At 33.6% G+C, this 22404-nt stretch overlaps 3 protein-coding genes and 1 long non-coding RNA gene across 8 annotated transcripts; 2 read left to right on the top strand and 2 right to left on the bottom strand.

Moving 5' to 3' along the window:
* The first annotated feature begins 231 nt into the window (after positions 1–231).
* On the top strand, positions 232–3323 carry LOC142226462 (uncharacterized). Its single transcript, XM_075296539.1, has 3 exons — positions 232–1261; positions 1464–2762; positions 2818–3323. Exons 1-3 carry the CDS (start codon positions 409–411, stop codon positions 3072–3074), a joined length of 2409 nt encoding a protein of 802 aa, XP_075152654.1. The 5' UTR covers positions 232–408; the 3' UTR covers positions 3075–3323.
* On the bottom strand, positions 3248–6087 carry MED6 (mediator complex subunit 6). 3 transcript variants are annotated; one of them, XM_075296803.1, is made up of 6 exons: positions 5934–6087; positions 5122–5346; positions 4890–5064; positions 4725–4830; positions 3474–3728; positions 3248–3374 (listed from the first exon to the last, which is right to left on the bottom strand). In XM_075296803.1, exons 2-6 carry the CDS (start codon positions 5319–5321, stop codon positions 3346–3348), a joined length of 765 nt encoding a protein of 254 aa, XP_075152918.1. In that variant the 5' UTR covers positions 5322–5346; positions 5934–6087; the 3' UTR covers positions 3248–3345. The 3 variants fall into 3 exon arrangements, with proteins under 3 accessions (XP_075152918.1, XP_075152770.1, XP_075152838.1); XM_075296655.1 differs by having other exon boundaries at positions 3248–3728; XM_075296723.1 differs by lacking the exon at positions 5934–6087 and adding an exon at positions 5512–5649 and having other exon boundaries at positions 3248–3728.
* On the top strand, positions 5802–18249 carry Naa80 (N-alpha-acetyltransferase 80). 3 transcript variants are annotated; one of them, XM_075297004.1, is made up of 3 exons: positions 5802–5905; positions 14731–14834; positions 14975–18249. In XM_075297004.1, the coding sequence occupies exons 2-3, from the start codon at positions 14802–14804 to the stop codon at positions 15476–15478; spliced, it is 537 nt and encodes a 178-aa protein (XP_075153119.1). In that variant the 5' UTR covers positions 5802–5905; positions 14731–14801; the 3' UTR covers positions 15479–18249. The 3 variants fall into 3 exon arrangements, with proteins under 3 accessions (XP_075153119.1, XP_075153037.1, XP_075153195.1); XM_075296922.1 differs by lacking the exon at positions 5802–5905 and adding an exon at positions 10653–10851; XM_075297080.1 differs by lacking the exons at positions 5802–5905; positions 14731–14834 and adding an exon at positions 10658–10851.
* On the bottom strand, positions 8667–9128 carry LOC142219550 (uncharacterized). The gene is made up of 2 exons (XR_012717627.1): positions 8939–9128; positions 8667–8881 (listed from the first exon to the last, which is right to left on the bottom strand). It is a non-coding gene; the product is annotated as an uncharacterized LOC142219550 (long non-coding RNA).
* Positions 18250–22404: the final 4155 nt, after the last annotated feature.

Below are 22404 nucleotides of genomic sequence, written 5' to 3'. Positions count from 1 at the left end.
GTGTACACAGCCCTGTTTTTTTGTTGTAGACTTAAATAAATTTTTGCTACCGAAAATTTCGCTAGAGGTGCATACCGGCCTTTACAGAAAACTATTACGTCTACCGCCTATCGCTAGGGTTATGTTCACACACTAATATGTATGTATAAGGTGTGTTTTCTCTCTCCATGATCACTATGCAACCCTGTTATATTGATCTGAAAATGTGGCAACATTCTAAATTCAAATTTTTATTGTTTTCTTGGCTTGGTTTCTTCCATTGTAAAATTGTACCAATTTTTAGATTGTCAAAGTCTAATTAAAATTTTGTATAAGTGCTTCGCTACATAATTAAACTACAGTTATAAGAAATATTTAGCGGAAAAGAAAGAGTACAGAAGAAACAGGGCTTTAATTAAAAACCTTAAAATGGACAACAATATTTCCAGAAGGCGTTCATCTGATGCCGCCAGCTGCTGTACTTCAGTCTATTTATCCTTTGATGACACGGCAAGCACTAATATGGGCAGCACAACATGTTACCGGACAATGGAAGCAATGAGTGATATTTCTGCTATATCATCTTTATCAGCTATTGCTGATGCTTCGGAAGAAAAAAACAACAGCACATTGGAAAATCAGGACGAATCGGCAATACCCAGTCCAGTAAAGACTGTAAAGAAAATGGAAATAATATCAAATACGCCATTGAAAGCTTTGCCTAAAAATATTTTAAGAGAATATAAAGCCCTCTGTTCAACCCCTTCAAAGGAGCAGCTTTTAAAAACTGTAGATGTGACACGAGGCTCGGAAGTTAACAGATATGATGATCTTGGTGTAGCATTTTTAGGGGTGGAAGATGAATTGCCTGCTTTCTTCCCACCGCCGCCACCACAAAAGCAAACTAATCGTTGTGACGATAACAACAAGGAAAATATGTCTGATGGCTCAACACTTTCCGTTTCATCTTCTGTGGAAATCACAACATCGGTGATTGAAAGAAAATGTTTATATTCCATTACGAATACAGGGTCCCATTTCACCGATTCTTGTATGGTTGAACAGGAAGAAGCAGCGGCAATTATTACAGACAACTTGGAGAAAACTCCAAAAGTTATGGAAAATAATTTACGGAATGTAGATGGCGCCGTTGATGGAAATTTAGATATCGTTATGGAAGACGATGTTATCGTCGTGGAGAATGTAGAAAGTATCCAACAAACAGAAGTATTATGTGAAGTACTTGAAGGTCAGTCCACTTCAGAGATGAAATTAATAAATGGTAAGATAATTTCAAATTTACATACTTTTTTTTATAAAATATAACGTTCGGTTTTTTTATTAATAGACTTGCAAAAATTCATATTATTTTTTTTTAAATAAATTTCAATCTAAAATGTTTTTTCTGTTTAGTTTTTAGGCAAACATTTATTATATTTTGACTTTATACTTATCAAATTATTTTTAAAAATTACTTTTCTCAGATGTCATAAAGAAGGATGACCAGACCGTTAAGGCAATTCTGAAACCAACGAAGGAAAAAGAAACGACTAAAGCCACAACAGCAACAAACGTTTTTGACAAGCACAAAATACCAGTGCTAAAGCCACTCGGACGACGTTCAGTTTGTGAACCGAATTTGAAAACCAATAAGCCATCTCGAATTTCCACAGCTGGTTTTAAGAGACAATCTCTTCTGCCAGTAATCAAGGATATACCACAAAAAATGGATGTTGAAAAAGAGATACCCATGCTAATGAACAAAATGCTTAAAATTTCAAATACTTCTATTGTGGAAAACGATAGTGACATAAAACCGAATACTAATGAAAAGAACGAAGTAAAACCCATAGATCCTCCATTAAATAAGAGACGATCCACTATGACTACTACAGCCAAAGCTAGATCATCGCTAATGCCTACATCACTGGGTGAGAAAAGACCATTTAGATTTACACAACGCATGTCGGTCGTGGTGAAGACTACCCTAAATAGTCCTGCAAGAAAAATGGCACGAAAAAGTTCTATGGGAATAAGTGGCTCTTTGACACAACAACAACAGCAGCGGAGAAATGTAATGACCAGTAAAATATCTCAAATAGCTACTACAAGTACTAAAGGCGATAATACAGTTCGTAGAAGTGTTCTAGTAAATAGACAATTTGAAACAAAAGGCACTTTCCGAAAAACTTTGTCAACTGTGTCAGAAACTAAACAAATCAGAAAATCTATGTATCCAACATTGAATAAAGTATCAGAAGAGTCCAAATTAAAACCACCATCAAAAATGGTATCCAGTTTAAAAGAAAATAAACCACAAACTTCGAAAACGCAAGAAAACATATTCACATGTGCATCGTGCAAAGAGAAATTCCGTATAAAATCACTGTTGGATGCTCACAGACGTTCTCATGAAGGTGAGGTGGAAGTAAAGAAACCAATTATATCAAATGGCCCTACGGCAAAGACTACTATGGGATCGCACAATTCCGCCGACAACAAGTGCAAATACTGTGATAAAAAGTTTGCCTTGGTTCGAGCCCTACATATTCATCTTTTACAAAATTGTTCAAAAATACCACCAGGAGAAAAAAAGAAATTAAAATTTACTGAAATGAATCATGTAGAAAAGGCTCAATTACCAACATTTTCTCATCATGGTAATGGAATGAGTGCATCAAGTTCAACACATGCAACACCACATAATGCGGTTAAACAAAATTTTTCCAAACAGAAATCACATCAGTTTGGAAAATCATCTAAAGAATCGTCCATGGAGAATGGTAAGATATATTACAATGTTAAATTCAAAGTTAACTAAAACCATCTCATTTTTAGATTTGAAAGCAAAACAAAGTGATTCTACATCATCAAGCGTTAGTGGATCACAAACAACCATCGCCTCGACCAATTCCGTTCAAAAGCCCAAAAAGGCTTCAGCTCATTCTGGAGTTTATCGAACTCCCAGTAAATCAGTACCTTGTCATGTTTGTAAATTAACATTTAAAAGTATCCTAGACTATACTAATCACAGTTTAGCCACACATGGAAACAACACAGAAAAGGATAATAACCATGAGGAATTTTTAGGATAAAAAATATAAATTAATATATTTTGAGTATTTTATTTTAATTTTTTTATACACCTTTTTTGTTTGTTTAGTGTTTATTTTGTATTTGTGACATGCGGCTAAACTATTCGGACGTGATTCATTTCTGCAAGCAGAAAATGAAGAAAGCAAGAAAGCTCCCAAGAAGACACATCGAATTCCTTACAATAAACATCTTTTTTAATTTTTTATATATATGCCTAAATATAAATAAAAAAATACTAAAATTAAGAATGAGAGTTTGCTTTCGTACATTTTATGTTTTGGCCTTTTTCTCTGGAGGAGGTTTCATATCAACGTTTTCTTGCCCTTGATTTACTCCGCTTGGACTAGCATCCGTTTGCTTTCGTACATTTTATGTTTTGGCCTTTTTCTCTGGAGGAGGTTTCATATCAACGTTTTCTTGCCCTTGATTTACTCCGCTTGGACTAGCATCCGTTGGATTTCCATTATTGCCAGAGTTTCCTTCTTGAGAATTTGGATCTTGAGGGGGTTGTTGGTGTATCATGGGTGGTATAGGTGGAGGAAATTTGCGTAAAAGCTCAGCCAACAACATGTCAACACGTTGCATTTGGAATACTGTACCGCTATCATCCTTCGCTGTTGTAGGTTCCTTTTTGGCTTTAGCTTTATCGCTTACTAGAAATAACAAAATTAAAGAAAATTTAACATGGGGAACAATTTAAAGGATAATTTAAGGTCGAAATTAAAACGTTTTAAAATAAATTCGATCCTTTTTTCAAATAAATCTCGATGAATTTCTATAGACCGAGGTTGCGAATGACACAAATTAAAAAAAATATAGAGTATGAAATTAACATGTATGTAGTTATTGAATAATAATTTTTTTTAGCATGACGTGGAAATAAATACTGAAATGAATCGTAAAAATTGCAAAATTACCAACATTTGTACACCATGTTAATGGAATGAGTACATATAGCAATACCTAATAACATGGCTAAACAAAAATCATATAATTTTGGAAAATCCTCTAAAGATTCGTCTGCGGAGAGTACATCAATGTCAAATTCATAGTAAATTAAATGCTGTAGAGGTGGTTGTGGAGTGGGGGTGTCGCGCTCCGGTTAGAGATATAAAACGATGTAACTATGTATATTTCGATAAATGGGATGGGACACACATAAGGCAAGATGACATAAATCCTGGATATTGGAAATTGAACGGCCAAAACTACTCTAGGTTAGGTTAGGTGGCAGCCCGATGTATCAGGCTCACATAGAATATTCAGTCCATTGTGATACCACATTGGTGAACTAAGAACAGTATTGAACTTGTTAATACTGTTATGGTTGATCAACTCCGCTGTAGTTCTAATACGGAGCATACATCCCAACTGGTGGAATAAACAGAGTTTATCTTGTTAGTGATCAGAATTAAACTGCAAGCAACACATGGGAGAATGACACTATGGTAGTCTGAGTCCCTACTGGGTAGTATAAAAACTCAAACAAGTTATTTTTCCAGAATATTTGATAACATTTCAGAATTTTGGCTGATAGCTTTACAGAATTTTGACCTGGTTGATACCTGGTTTTGATGAAACAATCAACTATCAGAATCTCTATTTAAGCAGTAAAGAATTAAATTATACAAATTGCAATACAAACTTACGTTGTTTATTTGAGCTAAAGTCCCAGGTGTAGCCTTTATTGGGGTGATAGCGAGAATAACTACTCGCTTCTTCGAATGCGGATTGCAAATTTGTAACTGTTGACAACTATAAATAGAAATAAATCTTTAAGGTATATATTCTTTAAAAAATAGCATAGCACTTACAATACGTGAACTGATAACATTTCCCAAATCAGGTGCCTTATAAACTGTACCTCCAATTATATAGTAGTCTGCCAAAGGAGTTGCTTCTTGAGGATTATGTCTATGTTGCTTCCGGATAACATATAATATAGGCTCGTGGACATGTAGCAAAATATATTCAACCCCAACCATATTGCTATAGAAAAAGAGCTATAAGTTGGAAAATATTTATTAATTTATTCTCATTGCTCACTTTAGATTTTCCAGGCCAAGCCGTTGCATCCGAATTGTTTCGTTATTACACATTCGATCATAGAATGGATTTGATTTTCGACAAAAATAGTCCATTACGTTTTGGGGGTCTAGTGATGCCATAATTTGAGTGTCATGCCACGAGACCCACAATGGGTTCTCCTGGGAAATGGGTGGAGGAATTTGACGGCCCGGCAACATCTTGCCAAATTTGCTGAAAATTGAACTGTAAAAGAAACATCAATTATAATCTCTGCATATTATTAGTAATTTTCTTGAAGATTTTTAGCCATGAAGATTAAGGAGTTGGTATAACTGAGTTATTGAAAAGAAAATGTCCAGATACCAATCTAAACAAGCCTGACTATACATGTTTCATCATTGCTAGTACCATTTTTGGAAATGTTCTCACAACAATTGCAACCATCAGGTTTTCTTGGATCATAGTTCATTTTTATTCTTTCATCCCAATGTGTATATCGCTCATACAAACTATATGCTGTTTGCAAAATGTAAACAAAATGAATAGAACGTCACCAATAGCATCATTTTCTTTCACTTCCTATTCGCATTAAACAGTAATTGGAGGTCAGTTCTACGGCAGATGTTGCACATTGTTTACTCTTTATTTTTAGTTCAATTTTAAATTTGATTTATCTTAGTTAAATTGGTCTACTACAAAGGTTGTGTAATATTTTTTAATTTAGTTTTCGATCGATTCAATCAAATGAACGTGTCCGATTAGCTGTTGCAGTGCTACTGATTTATTCGACGTCAGGCAACAGGTTGGTTATACTTTTCAATTTCACTTACATCGATAATAAAAATGTTCGGTGTTTTTCGTGCTTTTTCTTGTTTATAAAACGGTGTATCGATGTTATTTAATAAAATATAAATTAGAAGATACTCAGCGCAAATTGCAAAAAGTAAATTGACAATGAAAAACAATTTGACAACAAACAAACGTTGCCATATTGTACAGAAGTTAGAAACTGCCGAAATGACAGAATGTAGATGCAAATACATTGTCGAAATCCATCTCTGGGCAAGCCATACCGCCTTCGCGTTTATTAAGGGTACTCAAGTTGACACTCCTGTTGTGAAACCACTTTGCCACGAGTCATTAAATACGATTGTATAGATGTTTATTAAATTGGATAAAAATTCCATACTCTCGATGGATCTTTTTATCAATACTTGATGATCTTATCGGTTACTTTGATTTTTGATGAAATTGTGCTTGTATGATGGTAGCATGTCTGGAAAATTATCATTTTTTTCCATTTGGAAAGTCGAAAATTGTTCGCCAATATAACTTTCACAATTTTAATCGTAATAACTACACTGCCAGCATTTCAAAAATCCATTTCATCCTCATCGCTACCACAGACTCGTAAGAGACACTACAACAATCGCCAACTGCGATTTCGTATCAAAAAGTACGAAATGTACATGCCCTGCCAACATTTTTTGAATTTGGGGACTCTTTTGAGAATCCCCACTACGTCGAAAACAATCATATACGACATCAAAAACTCGTCGGAAAAGCGCCGTCACTATTGAGAAGTTGTACCACGCCAAGTTACTACAAAAATGTTTCGCATGAGTGCAATTATTAGGTGCCTTTATAGATCAATTTAGAACGACGCCAATAAGGGACCCTCCAAACAATCAGAAAAAATGCATTTTAAGATAGTTGTAAAAGAATCATTGTGGTCGAGTAAAACACGTTTGTTTAGATATTTATTAATTTGATTAAACATTTACAAATTCTTAAAATATAACATTTATACCACTATCACATTACATTTAACATAATTTTTGGCATTAATGACGATGTTGAGTTACAAGTAGCGAGTTATGCGCTTTACAGATTATCAGTTATTCCGGACGGAATGTCGGTGTTTGTAAAGAATCTTACAGTGTGTCGGATCGATGCGACATGTCGGCGATGACTAAATAATCGGTAAATGTGTTATCGATCCCATAAACATGCAGCAGTATCGATTATGCCTTCGGACTTAACTTATATGTGCACAATATATGGGATATGTTCGACACGAGCACTGTCGTCCGGAATAACTGATAGTCTGTAAAGCGCATTACATGTTGCTGCGTCTATCAACCAGTGTTTTTATTCCATGGAGGCAGCGTGTCTGTAAAATATCTGAAAAACAATCACTTTATTCCATTTGGAAAATCACCAAATTGTTCACCAATATACCTTTCACAATTTTAAGCGTATAATCTATGTTTTCAGAACTTTATTTTCGTTTTTATTTAATTAAAATATAACAAGCTGGTTGCGCTTGGCGTTTCACAAAAAAATGGCTTTTTTAACAGTAGGGATGGCAAATTACTTGCATGTACTTTTTGATGTACCTTTTCATGATGGTTGAAGTGACATTTACGAGTCTGTGGTAACGATGAGGTTGAAATGGAACTTTGAAATGCTGGCAGGGTGAAAGTATTTTGCTATCACTATTGTTGCAAGAGCCATTTTATATTTTGTTAAACACCAAGCGCAACTAGCTTATTATAATTAATTTAAATAAAACGAAAATGAAGTGCTGAAAACGTACCCTGCCAACATTTTTTGAATTTGACGGCGCTTCTGGGAAACGTTGAAAACAGTCGTATACGATATCCTAAACTCGTCGCAAAAGTGCCGTCACTAATGAGATACAACTTCTCAATAGCCAAGTTACTACAAAAAAGCACCGCATGAGTGCAATTATTAGGCGATTTTTTAGATACATTTAGAACGACGCCAATAAGAGCCCCTTCAAACTGTTGGACAAAGTGAATTTTAAGATAGAATTATTGTAGTCACGTAAAGGCCGGTATTATGTTCATTCTTGCGAAAAATTTTTATGGAAACCATTATTTCGCACATAGAAAGCGGCGTTTTTTTAGGTAGCTTGGAGCGCTATTTTACAGGGAACGATATTGGATTAAGTGTGTGGTTGTTGCTTGTTTTTACGAAATAACATTTTATTTTTCCTTGGGCAATTGATCTGCTATTCCTTTGATCCTTTGTACAGTTTCGGAACAAAAATATGGTCCGTGTTTGATTTATAAACCCGCACAAATAGTTTTTAATAAATAAATTATTTCTTAATTCAACACGAAAAAACAAAGTATCACAAATGGAAAAAATTTCGCAAATTTTTCGCATTTTTTGGTTTTGTATGGAGTTTCAACGCGAAAACCGAACAGAGTACCAGCCTTAAAATACGATTCTTAAGATGTTTATTAATTTCAATAATTTATAAATTATTACAGGTACAACCCTGCCAACATTTTTTGAATTTGGGGACTCTTTTGAGAATCCCCACTACGTCGAAAACAATCATATACGACATCAAAAACTCGTCGGAAAAGCGCCGTCACTATTGAGAAGTTGTACCACGCCAAGTTACTACAAAAATGTTTCGCATGAGTGCAATTATTAGGTGCCTTTATAGATCAATTTAGAACGACGCCAATAAGGGACCCTCCAAACAATCAGAAAAAGTGCATTTTAAGATAGTTGTAAAAGAATCATTGTGGTCGAGTAAAACACGTTTGTTTAGATATTTATTAATTTGATTAAACATTTACAAATTCTTAAAAATATAACATTTATACCACTATCACATTACATTTAACATAATTTTTTGGCATTAATGATGATGTTAAGTTACAAGTAGCGAGTTACATGTTGCTGCGTCTATCAACCAGTGTTTTTATTCCATGGAGGCAGCGTGTCTGTAAAATATCTGAAAAACAATAACTTTATTCCATTTGGAAAATCACCAAATTGTTCACCAATATACCTTTCACAATTTTAAGCGTATAATCTATGTTTTCAGAACTTTATTTTCGTTTTTATTTAATTAAAATATAACAAGCTGGTTGCGCTTGGCGTTTCACAAAAAAATGGCTTTTTTAACAGTAGGGATGGCAAATTACTTGCATGTACTTTTTGATGTACCTTTTCATGATGGTTGAAGTGACATTTACGAGTCTGTGGTAACGATGAGGTTGAAATGGAACTTTGAAATGCTGGCAGGGAACATTTATACACATTGAGCATTGTCTTAACAAAGGAATTATGTTAATTTATAAATTGCGTTTCTGCTATATTCGTCTATAGTGTTTATTCTTGTATGGAAAAATATCTGAAAAACTATCACTTTATTCCAATTGCAAAGTCGAAAATTTTTCACCAATATACCTTTCATAATTTTAAGTGTAATAACTATTTTTTCGGCTCTTCGTTTTCGTCTTTATTTAAATAATTTGTAATAAGCTAGTTGCGCTTGGTGTTTCATAAAATATAAAATGACTTGTTACAATAGCGATGGCAAAATACGTTCATGTACATTTCGTACTTTTTAATACATTTCCTTCATCACAGTTCGCGATTACGAGTCTGTTGCAGCGATGAGCATGAAATGGAACTTTGAAATGCTGGCAGGGTAGTTACTACGATTAAAATTGTGAAAGTTATATTGGCGAACAATTTTCGACTTTCCAAATGGAATAAATTGATATTTTTCCAGACATGTTGCCATCATACAAGCACAATTTCATCAAAAATCAAAGTAAACGATAAGATCCTCAAGCAATGATAAAAGATCCATCGAGAATATCACAAGATTGCGTTAAGGTGGGTATTAAGTTCGAGTTTAGCCGCTAAAATCGTCATTTTTTCACGATTACTTTTCTTTAACAATCCATTTTAAGGAATACAAACTTTGTAAAAATTTGCTTTGGAATATTCCCCATCAAGTTATAATGAAATATGCAACAAATATGTATAATTTTATGACTTTTTTACTGATTTAGTTTTCACTTCAGTGAAACTCTAACTTAATACCCACCTTTAAGGTGAGTATTAAGTTCGAGTTTAGCCGCTAAATTTCACTAAAGTGAAAACTAAATCAGTAAAAAAAATCATAAAATTATACATATTTGTTGCATATTTTATTATAACTTGATGGGGAATATTCCAAAGCAAATTTTCACAAAGTTTGTATTCCTTAAAATGGATTATTAAAGAGAAGTAATCGTGAAAAAATGACGATTTTAGCGGCTAAACTCGAACTTAATACCCACCTTTAATCTGAAAAAAATTTGGATGTCTTAATATTTTTAAGAATTTACTTAAAGTTACATATAGATTAATGCGCTTTACAGATTATCAGTTATTCCGGACGACAGTGCTCGTGTCGAACATATCCCATATAGTGTGGACATTATCAGTTAAGTCCGAAGTCATAACCGATACTGCTGCATGTTTATGGGATCGATAACACATTTACCGATTATTAAGTCATCGCCGACAAGTCGTATCGATCCGACATTGTAAGATTCTTTACAAACACCGACATTCCGTCCGGAATAACTGATATGCTGTAAAGCGCATTAAAATTGAGATGTTGTTCGTCAATGAAATTAATTGTATTTTATCATGAATACCCCTAATGTTTTGGATTTTTTCTTGTGTTTGACGTTTAGTTTATTGTTGATATTGTAGCCCGTGCTAAAAGATTTTTTGATTCCTTTATTGCTTATTGTGTCTTGTTTTTGTGTGGGATTGTGTGCCGTTTTTTTTAATTTGTTTTGATTGTTTCTGGCAAAATCAAAAATTGGTGGATATATCAGCCTCAGTTCGTTCTGTGCTTTGCATCGTCGTCGAGGCGGCATTTCCCAGGAAGAGAAACAACGTAGAATAGATATAATGGTAATAAAATAATCATTTTGTTAATTAATTGTTGCGAACATTTATTTTTTGGAATATTCGTATTCGTCTTATATAATTTGATGTGATGATACAAACAAGTGTAAATGGATCTGAAACACAACAATGGATAAGTGTAACCCAAATCCAAATAAAGCATAAAAAGTGATTTCGTGACTCAATTGTCGTTATATCAGTGTGTTGTATGTAGTGTAATAGTCATATGCTTATTTGGTTCCATACCTCTCCAGTTCATGTTGCAAGTAGAAACAGCCTAACAAAAAAATTATAGAAAATTGGTTACATCCTTAGTTTTTTTGTAACTTGCAATTTGTATTTGTGTATAGTGTTTTTTGCTATCCCACATGTAGAATACTTGTATTGACTTTCATCCTTTAGCTATATTTTCTCTTGGTGTACTCATTAGCATATCTAGACAATTTTCAGCTGGGAGGGCTAATAAATAAAATAAATAAATAAAACAATAATGGACTATATACAACCTTGACTAATGTTGGTAGGATATACAATTACAAATACTTGGGGAGGGGGTGGCTTATAGATCACCTATTAGGTTTTTTCTGATCATCTTTATATGATTACTCGCATATACTCAGCCCTATTAAAGTAACTTAGGGTTGAAGGAATCAATGCCTCAAATCTTTTCTTTAGCATTATGCTGTAATGTCAATTTGGTTTAAGAGAGAAATGTTCAAATGATCTTCAGTATGTATAGGCTAGAAAGTTGAAGGGTACAAAATTAAATTAAAAACAAAAGCATATTTTAATGCTACATGCATGAGAAATACAATACACAAATCCAGTGGCACCCATTTTCCCGAAATTACATATTTGGTAATTGTTTCCATCCAACAAACATGCGATAACAAAAACATTTGAATTTGAAATTGCTTTCATATTTGTTTAGACTTGGACCCCTATTGCCTTCAAAGTATACTCTTATGCAATATTTTTCACTTTTGTTTATTTCATAGTTTTTTCCCATTTCCCACCTTTCCAGTTTTTGATTGTGCGTTCCATTCCATTCGCCAGTCAAAACATTTTCCATCTATTCCCCTTTCATGCCTCTCTACTTATAGGAAACCTTGATTTTCTCGGAGTCGGCTAGTAGTATGATGGTACATATTTGGTTGTGTTTGTGGTAGCCTCGAAATTGACATGAGTTGACTTTATGCGTGCCTCGTTTATTTTTATTTATTGCACAAAATATGTTGTTTGGCTTATGGAGGAATTTCTTTGTAAAAAAAAACAAGTGGTTGTTAATGGCCGATTGAGTTAAATATACGTTGCCATTTATACTTGGCGCGAATGAGCATATTCTAATACATATGTCAAATTTGTGTGGTTCATTGAAATAATTTGAGAAAATCAAGTTCAAGCATAACTAACAAAATTTTAAGATGCTCATCAGTCAAATAATTGTTGTTTTTTTATGACAGTGTAGCGGGTCAAAAACCTTAGTAGCTAATTACTATTCTTTACTATTCTATTATTTTATTATTTATATTCATATTTTATTATGGTTATAAATAGTATAAATAAATAAATATGACAGTATACGGCATAAAGAATATAGGTCCATTTGTGGTTTCAATACCCGTGTAAAAATGGTGGATCTAATTAATTATGATCAGATCTCAAAATTGGCCACTTTGGATATACAAGGATATGATGAGATATAATTAGATGTAATTAGATATAATCCCATATATGACAAGGTTAGGTTAGGTGGCAGCCCGAAGTATCAGGCTCACTTAGACTATTCAGTCCATTGTGATACCACATTGGTGAACTTCTCTCTTATCACTGAGTGCTGCCCGATTCGATGTTAAGCTCAATGACAAAGGACCTCCTTTTTATAGCCGAGTCCGAACGGCGTTCCACATTGCAGTGAAACCACTTAGAGAAACTTTGAAACCCTCAGAAATGTCACCAGCATTACTGAGGTGGGATAATCCACCACTGAAAAACTTTTTGGTGTTCGGTCGAAGCAGGAATCGAACACACGACCTTGTGTATGCAAGGCGGGCATGCTAACCATTGCACCACGGTGGCTCAAAATATATGACAAGATCTAACATCAGATCTATCTATATATAGGGCTATATATAATTATATCTAGGACATTAGATATAGGCCAAAATAGCGACCTGATCAGATCTAATTCTATAGCAATTACATATAATAATATTTTACCAATATTCGGATCTACTCAGATCTAATTAGATCTCTCAATTTTTACTCGGGTAATAACAAATCTTTCGTGCCAGAAGCAAATTTAAAAATTTAGTCCAAAGGAAATTTGAAAAAATGCAGTCCATAGTTTATGATTGTAAATGTGTAGTTGGTTTTTTTCTATAAGTAAAGCTACGGCTTTCAATTATTACAGATATTTGTAAAGTCTGCACAAATTTTGAGATCTCAAACTACGAAAAATGCAGATACCTGAGATTCAAGTAGTTCCTTAAGAAAATATATGAGGCAGGACCTATCCGTCATAATATGCTGTACCTATATATAAGTTTACATTACAGGACAAACTTGCTTTCATGAAAATTTTGAAGTAAATATAGGTGGGTATTAAGTTCGAGTTTAGCATCTAAAATCGTAATTTTTCACGACTACTTTTTTTTTAAAATCCATTTTAAGGAATAAAAACTTTGTGAAAATTTGCTTTGGGCTATTCCCCATCAAGTTATAATGAAATCTGTAGCAAATATGTATAATTTATGGCTTTTTTGCTGATTTAGTTTTCACGTTAGTGAAAAAATTACGATTTTAGCGGGTAAACTCGAACTTAATAAACACCTTATGAGAGAGTTGTACCTTCTCATACAGATAAAAAAATCATCTGCGTTTCATCACACAACTTTCTCAAAGATTACAGTAAACATCATGTAAATTGGGGTAGTTGGAAGTTTTTATGGACCCCTCATTATTTAACTAAAAGCTGGAAATGCAGAATTCAGTGAGAGAGATCACAATGTGCAACAACCGTCATTTCCAACCGAATTGAGAAACAGGAACAACGTAGGCGTTACAGTAATAGTGTGCCCATGTTATATTGCGAATGTGTCGTTTTCGACACCCGACTCCCTTGTGTTAAGCATCATACGGTCAAGAGTGATCAAAACCGGTGGACCGGTTTCTCGTATTACACCGATTGTCGGTTTTCGTGTAAATCCCATTTACGGTGGACCAGTAGAACCGGTGTTTGGTAGAATTATTTTTGTCAAAAATTTTTTGTGACAAAAACACAATTACCTTTCAAATTTTTTTTTATGAAAACTGTTGGAACCGGATATGACGGATATTTGTATCAAAAAATAACGGCCACCGGTTTAGGAAAAAATTGCGTTGCGACATTAAAAAAACCCGGGTTTTTGATCACTCTAATACGGTCCCACTTATCTGCAATTTAGACAAATCTAAAAATTTTGTTCATATATGTACCGCGGCACTTCAATTGGTGTTTATAGGAAATTATATAAAATCCAGTCAGTTTCAACAAATAGTCCACGGCGTCCACGTTGATTGAGAAAGATATCAATATGGATTCAAAATATATGCAATTTACAGCCTGTTTCTGTATGACGAGCTCTATCAATCGACCGAAATGTATAAAAAAGCTGATTTTTGGTTATAAATTCAGCTGTTTGTCGATCGATAGAGCTTCATCGACATACAGAAACAGGCTATTAACAAACGACAAGAACTGATGCTTAGATTTGTTTTTAATTTGTTACATGTCGTACTGATACTTGTTTCTTTGTGATACTCCTACGAATGTTTTTCCTGTGTTTTTGTCTTGTACGGTTCTCTGCCAAAAGATTCCTATTAAAAATTTCTTTCCATTTTTAGACTACGTTGAAAATATCGTTAACATTAAAGTTCATCAACATCAGTATTTGTAGTGGCTTTAGTTGATTGATATGCGCTATATAAAACCGGAACCATATTATGAGGTATATTAACCAAAATACGCACAATTGATATTTAAGAAAAAAAGGTAGAAAATATCTAGAATGTATATATCGCCAATCGCATATATGGATATTTTTATTATAATTTTTATTCTATGTTATTTCTTTTACCATTTTTCAAGGGTCTACCACCATTTAATGAATCCGGCAGCCCCTTCAATGTGGTACCAATACACCATTATCCCGAGCTGATGAAGGACACATGTAAACTTATCAATTCGGAATGGCCAAGAAGTGAGACAGCGCGAATGCGAAGCTTGGAAGCTTCATGTGATTCATTGCCCTGCTGTTTAGTTTTGACTACCGAAGGCTTAAGTCGAGTTATTGCCCATTGCAAGCTTAGTCCAATACCATCGAAAAGAAAATCGTGCTTTATAGAATCCGTTGTAGTGGATAAGAGTTGCCGTGGCCAAGGTTTTGGAAAATTAATAATGAAATTTGCCGAAGACTATTGTCGTGTTGTGCTAGATTTAGAGGTATTATATTTATCAACAATTGATCAAGAAGGTTTCTATCAACGGATAGGTTATGAATTCTGTCCACCCATATCCATGTATGGACCTCGCAATTGTGAGATACCAAGTTTGCAAACAGCCAAAAAGAAATACATGAAGAAAGTTTTATAGGCAAAAATGCAAACAGGAATAAACAAGAAACTAAACGTAACAGCAAGTACCACAAACTCTGTTCCAGTAAGTGTTTGAAAATTTACAAAATATGAATTTTAAAAGTTTATAAAAAAATAAAACGCCATACACATATTAAACCCGACACTTCCAAAGCAGAAACGAACTTTAGGCAAGCAAAACGAACCCAAGAAAAAAACACAAAAACAATACAATATCTCAGAAAGTGCTAGATACTAAATGCTTTAAGAAAAAGAAAATGCCATTTTATGTTATATATTTTTTTACATTTCCATTTCTTGTACAGAGCTGATGAGGTATATTTTTGTATGCTAATACCAGTGTTTAAAACTATGAAATAGAAAAAAAACTCAGTTTTGACACTTAAAATAAACCACACGTATAATTTATTTTAAATCTACATTGAAAGTCTATTGCTGTTTATTGTTTGAATTATAAACTTTTAAAATGTATTTCTTATTGATGTTATCAGTTTGGTCTTAAAGTTTACACATATTCCTTGTTTAAACTTATATTACCAAAATTTTCGGCTTTTGCAAATTATTTTTAAATTGGATATTTAATATTTGTACTTGAAAAGAAATTCTTTTTTGCAAGGGTATATTTTTAATAGGTTAATACAAATCTGAAGAAGCTACAAATATTTAAAAAAAATGTTTCTAGAGAACATGGTACAAGTCACGAATTGTCTTTGCGTGCATATAAAAATATTTAGACGCATGCCACTTGAAAATTACAAAGTGATTTGGAACAATTCGGTAATCTTATAAAAGTAACAAGTTAGGGTTTAAACTGTTGAACTAAACTGGAAATTTAGTTCAATATTTCGTTCTCAGAATAATATTGATCACACTTCTTCCTAGTAAACGCGTTTTTTATTTCTTATTTTCGAAAAATGAAAATCGGTACGATTTTGTAAATTTTTTGAAATTTCATTTTTATTTCTATATATTTATTTCCATTTATTTAAGCAATTCAAAGCCTTTAAAAGGCCGATTTAACGGATTACAATGTACTACTCTAAAAAGAAAGAAATAAAGCTGAAGCAAATTGACCTGGCCTATACATGATATACATAGGGGACTTCATTTTCTGACACACATAGATAGCGCAACTAGAATTAAATCCATTTATCCAGTTTTGGTTAAAAAGTCGAGCGCATAACTTCGACAACTTTTGGAAGCAACGCCAGTTTCGGTGATTATTTCTTCATTCGAAAATTCACTGGAAATAATGTTTTACGCACGTGAATTATTATCACTTGTTTGTATGTTTGCTGAAAACCGTACACCCAGAGATTTAAAGCCTCCCACTGCCCTACGGGAAATGGATCAACCCAGCCCCCGGTGTGTAGAATCATGTCCCAATTCTGGTCAAAATGTATGAAAAGGTCCGGTCACTTTAACACTTTACGACATGACTCATTCCAAAGTACACGATCTGGTACAGCTTAGTGGGATCAGCCCTTAGACAGATCTCGTATCAACCAGTCTTGGACTACCTCTTAGGAACCTGTAATAGGGCCGTTAGTGGCATAAATAAATCTTTACTTTCGTGTACATCTGTAATGTAAGTTTCCGTTTAAAATTCATGAGCTCCAATACAGCTATCCCATTTTGGACACTGTCCATGGGAGAAAGTCTTAAGCTTCGGGGGAAGGCTGACCACTTATGCCACTTAAGAATCGCGCTAACCCACCCAAAAAACCATAAAAAATTGATGTTGTTGTTTCCCATATACTTTTTGGGGCGTCCTACTTAATTTAGGTTTTGAGGCTCCTTTTCGTGGGGTACATATTCATGGCGCCAAAGGTTAGGTTAGGTGCTAGCCCAATGTATCAGGCTCACTTAGACTATTCAATCCATTGTGATACCACATTGGTGAACTTTTCTCTCTTATCACTGAGAGCTGCCCGATTCCATGTTAAGCTCAATGACAAGGGACCTCCTTTTTATAGCCGAGTCCGAACGGCGTTCTACATTGCAGTGAAACCACTTAGAGAAGCTTTGAAACCCTAAGAAATGTCACCAGCATTGAAGAGGTGGGATAATCCACCGCTGAAAAATTTTTTGGTTTTCTGTAGAAGCAGGAATCGAACCCACGACCTTGTGTATGCAAGGCGGGCATGCTAACCATTGCACCACAGTGGCTCCGAAAATATCTATGGAAATTTATTGTCGTAATATGGTATATACTATTTATGTAGTTTGACCAAGTTTAATAGTTTAGTTTCCGGATTTATTATTACTGCTGTGTGTAGTGTAGACCAAGCTCTTCAGATTTGTAATTCTTAAATGTTTTTACTTAGAAAAACCAAATGTTCAAATTAAATTATTTTTTTATCACTAATTTGCCTGTTATTTATTTTGTAAGAATATTTGTATTAATTATGTAAATTTATTTTATGGTACTATTTAAGAGAATATCTCAGTAAACATATATCAATTAAACATAATAGATCTTCCATTAGGCGTTTAGTAACGCAATTGCAAGCAGGAAAACTAAAGAAATAGAACAATATGATATACAATTAATAAATATTAATATTATTAATTATAATTCTTATGCATATCTAGTCTTTAACTTCCGCATAAGCAAACAACTCAAGCAAAAATATGTTGTAAAAATAGATTTTAAACTGCTCTCGCTCTTTCTCTATTTGCCTACAATTTGTTGGGCATATATTCTGCTGATATATACTTAAATTTATGAAAAATAAATCATACAGAAATATCTTGTAAAAATGAAAATGTGTATTTCCTATCTACAATCAAAGCAAAGAAAAAAAATGACAAACCCACAACAGAAGAAAGGAATTAATCAAAATGATTTCAAATGATTTTGATGTACATCCTATTAGCGAATTGTCTATGCTACTTGAGCCTGTTGACGATGGCTATGACGATGTCTTTATGTTGCCAATTTTTACAGAAAACATACGAAAAAACTTACAAACGAGAAACACTTTAAATTTTTTGAATTCTAACACTATAAGAGCACTCATAGATAAACGTGCTGTCATTCGTTACACAGATTTTATTGCCAAGTTCAAGTTCAAGATACATATTGAAAAAGGCACAACCATTTGTCTAGCAACGTACCTTGCTACATCCACTATTTGTCTCCCATCAATATCCCAAACAAAGCTATATAAAAAAAATTGTGTTTTAAAAAAATAATAAAAAACGGTGCCCATCGCGTGCACTTTTTGTCACCATGTGTTTTGGCCACAGACATAAAAACAAAGGCAAACGAAAGTAAAGCAAACCACCAAAAAATCATAATGAATTTAAAAATAGACTTAAAAATATTCTCTGCTAACGCCAGCCAAATGCATTAGTTTAACATTTGTAAAATGTGCTCTCAATGAATGAAATTATTAGGCAAAAACTGAATGCGGTTGATCTTTGTTAAACCATTCTTCGCATTTGCCATTAATTGCATTATTAAAGAAAGATAATTAGAATTTCTAGACAAAGAGTAATGTAAATGATTACCATTTGGTATTGAAAACTAGCCCTTTATCACTTCATTAAATTCTTTGAATTGCCATGTCATTTAACTTACTTTGTGGGGCAGCCAACAGATTGCATTTTGACATACTAGGTATGTTCAGAGAAGAATATCATGCATATTAGGGTTGATTGTTTTGTACTTGAATACACCCATTGGAAAAAGTCTCAGTTTCCAAATATTACGAAAAGGTTGTTTAAGATACAAAAGTAGAGTTTGTAAGTTTCAGACCTCTAATATTCTTAAAAACTCCTAAATGCGGTCAGCAAACACTTTCTTTGCTGTTATGCTGTAATTTGAGAAAAAATCCAATTCTTGAGCAGGTTATTAACGTATTGTTTTTTATGTCTTACTATAGCCCCTTTTTTATTTCGGCCGGAGTAAAACATGTTTTAGTGTAATCAACTCAATGATTTTCATTTCAGCAAACAGCTATTCCTTTCGCTATTGAACAGACTTTTTGCTGTTCAAGCAGATTTTTCTTCTGTTGTTTAACAAATTCTTTTGGGTTTAAATAAACAAAAAATAATCCCAAGAAGTCAAATAGGAACCTAGAGCAATATAATAACCTGGACCGATATATCCCATCTTCGAACTTGACTTGCGTGCAAATAAAAAGCGAATTGAAGGCAGTAGCGTGATTACAAAAAGCAGACGAACATGGTTACATCGCTTTACTTTATATAGTCTGAAATGGACATTTCGATGTGTTACAAACGGAATGACAAACTTATACTCCCATCACCATTCTATGGTGTCGGGGATAAAAATACAATGTTCTCCAAATTGGAGAACGAATTTGTTATTATTATGATTTAGTACTAATTGGGCGGAAAGAAACAAAAACTTTGTGATACAAAATTCGGAAACCCATTAAGTCGATTTTTGTAATCAATAACGAAGGTAGTATATTTAAATTGGCGACCTTGTATTGGAAAGCGAATGTGAAGTAGACCTTAGGTTACTGAACCTTTTTTCGAACTACTGATCGAAAATATGTGTAAATGATATATTTTTATTTTTTTTTATAATGCACATCCTACGAATAGGGGAGCCACCGTGGTGCAATGGTTAGCATGGCCGCCTTGCATACACAAGGTCGTGGTTTCGATTCCTGCTTCGACCGAACACCAAAAAGTTTTTCAGCGGTGGGTTATCCCACCTCTTTAATGTCGGTGACATTTCTGAGGGTTTCAAAGCTTCTCTAAGTGGTTTCACTGTAATGTGGAACGCCGTTCGGACTCTTAGCATGGAATCGGGCAGCATTTAGTGATAAGAGCGAAGTTCACCAATGTGGTATCACAATGGACTGAATAGTCTAAGTGAGCCTGATACATCGGGCTGCCACCTAGCCTAACCATCCTACGAATAGGTTCCACAGAAGCATAATTCGGAGCTTAGCATGGAATCGGGCAGCATTTAGTGATAAGAGCGAAGTTCACCAATGTGGTATCACAATGGACTGAATAGTCTAAGTGAGCCTGATACATCGGGCTGCCACCTAGCCTAACCATCCTACGAATAGGTTCCACAGAAGCATAATTCGAATTCGAAAATCAATGTAAAGAAACTGGTAATTCCTAGATGCCCTAAAAGGAACATTTATCCTAATCCTAGATACCAATTCCGAGCATGGAATATCCCCACTAACTAATCTATACATCATCATGGAGCTCAACATCGTCCGTCGGCTCCTAAGAGTAGGCATATTTATTTGAATATTTTATATGAAAATGTCTCCAACACTACCAATCAATGATTGTGATGGCTCATAAAAGGGATCAAGAAACATGTACAGTGCATCCTAATTATTCATGGTTGGTAGAAATACATTGTTCATGATTACTATAATTTTAATAGGGGCACAATTGTCGTTGGTTACCAAATAGCTTTGAAACTAGAGGTGTGCACGTGAGTAATAATTTACTCACGCTCACGCACACTCACGACAGAAAAATCATACTCACGCACACTCACGCACGATATTTTTTGGTAGGACTCACGCTCACGCACACTCACGAAAATAAAATTTGTATTCACGCACACTCACGCACGAAAACGTCGTGACTCAAAAAAAAACCGTGACTCACGAAAAATACCGTGAATCACAAAAAATATCGTGACTCACGAATAATTTTATAATTAATTTACCTTACCGAAGTGTCTGAAAACATGAGCATTATTAAAATAGAGTGTTATTAAACTCTTAACATCTCAGGTGTCACTAGAATTGTAATTGAATTTAACTCTTAAGCGTTTTATGTTGGTGAGCAGGAATATTGTCGTGAGTGTAATTCGTTACTCATGCACACTCACGAAGATATTATTTTCGTGACTCACGCTCACGCACGACATTTTGTTTTGTTAATCACGCTCACGCACACTCACGCTGTTATCATGAGCGTGACTCACGACTCACGCACGAATCACGAACATTTTCGTGAGCCACGACAATTTCGTGTCACGTGCACACCTCTATTTGAAACTGCGAAGTACTAAACAAAATGTATGAAACATTTAAAATATGCGATAACAATTTCAGTTTCTTTTAAGTCGCTTAATCGATCATTATGAGACTTGAACGCGGCTATTATTTTCATTAGCCATTAAAAACTACAAAACATAAAGCATACTCTTGGGCGAAAATAAATATAGAATATAAAATAAAACCTTATCCGTAACATAGTTTTAGGCGAATATATTTTCATGCACACAACTTCAATTTAAATTTTACTCACGCACATTCACGAAATTGAACACGAACAAGACTCACGGTCACGAACCATTCAAGACAATAGCAATAGAACGATTGAAGATAATTCGCGTGTCCCAGATTTTCAAATGAGCTAACCTAAAAAACTAGCAAAAATAGGATATGCTTCCCCTGTCAAATTAATGCCAATTATTCAAATAGTCTATTGTAATTTAACCTATATTGGCCCATGGCTTCAAATTACAAAATCGAGCAAATAAAATAAAAACAAATATAAGACGTGGTTAGCATATGGGCAAGAATGCTAACCACTTCTGACTTTGATCGTGAACAATTTTGCAAAAAGTCTATTCACAACTATAGTCTTGCGCGACTTATTCGATTTAGTTCATGTCACGATGATTTTTGATGAATATATATATATATATATATATATATATATATATATATATATATATATATATATATATATATATATATATATATATATATATATATATATATATATATATATATATATATATATATATATATATATATATATATATATATATATATATATATATATATATATATATATATATATATATATATATATATATATATATATATATATATATATATATATATATATATATATATATATATATATATATATATATATATATAAAATTAATAT

Source organism: Haematobia irritans, chromosome 1 (assembly GCF_050003625.1).
Source record: "Haematobia irritans isolate KBUSLIRL chromosome 1, ASM5000362v1, whole genome shotgun sequence".
In the NCBI taxonomy this organism is placed as follows: domain Eukaryota; kingdom Metazoa; phylum Arthropoda; class Insecta; order Diptera; family Muscidae; genus Haematobia; species Haematobia irritans.
This window is presented reverse-complemented; position numbering and strand designations above follow the sequence as displayed.

Coding starts and splice junctions, on each gene's coding strand:
- LOC142226462 (XM_075296539.1), top strand. CDS start 409: ATGGACAACAATATTTCCAGAAGGCGTTCATCTGATGCCGCCAGCTGC. Junction 1,262..1,463: donor AGAGATGAAATTAATAAATG/GTAAGATAATTT, acceptor TACTTTTCTCAG/ATGTCATAAAGAAGGATGAC. Junction 2,763..2,817: donor AGAATCGTCCATGGAGAATG/GTAAGATATATT, acceptor TCTCATTTTTAG/ATTTGAAAGCAAAACAAAGT.
- MED6 (XM_075296655.1), bottom strand. CDS start 5,321: ATGTTGCCGGGCCGTCAAATTCCTCCACCCATTTCCCAGGAGAACCCA. Junction 5,065..5,121: donor CTTGGCCTGGAAAATCTAAA/GTGAGCAATGAG, acceptor CTTTTTCTATAG/CAATATGGTTGGGGTTGAAT. Junction 3,729..4,724: donor CTTTAGCTCAAATAAACAAC/GTAAGTTTGTAT, acceptor TGTTATTTCTAG/TAAGCGATAAAGCTAAAGCC.
- Naa80 (XM_075297004.1), top strand. CDS start 14,802: ATGCGCTATATAAAACCGGAACCATATTATGAG. Junction 14,835..14,974: donor AACCGGAACCATATTATGAG/GTATATTAACCA, acceptor CCATTTTTCAAG/GGTCTACCACCATTTAATGA.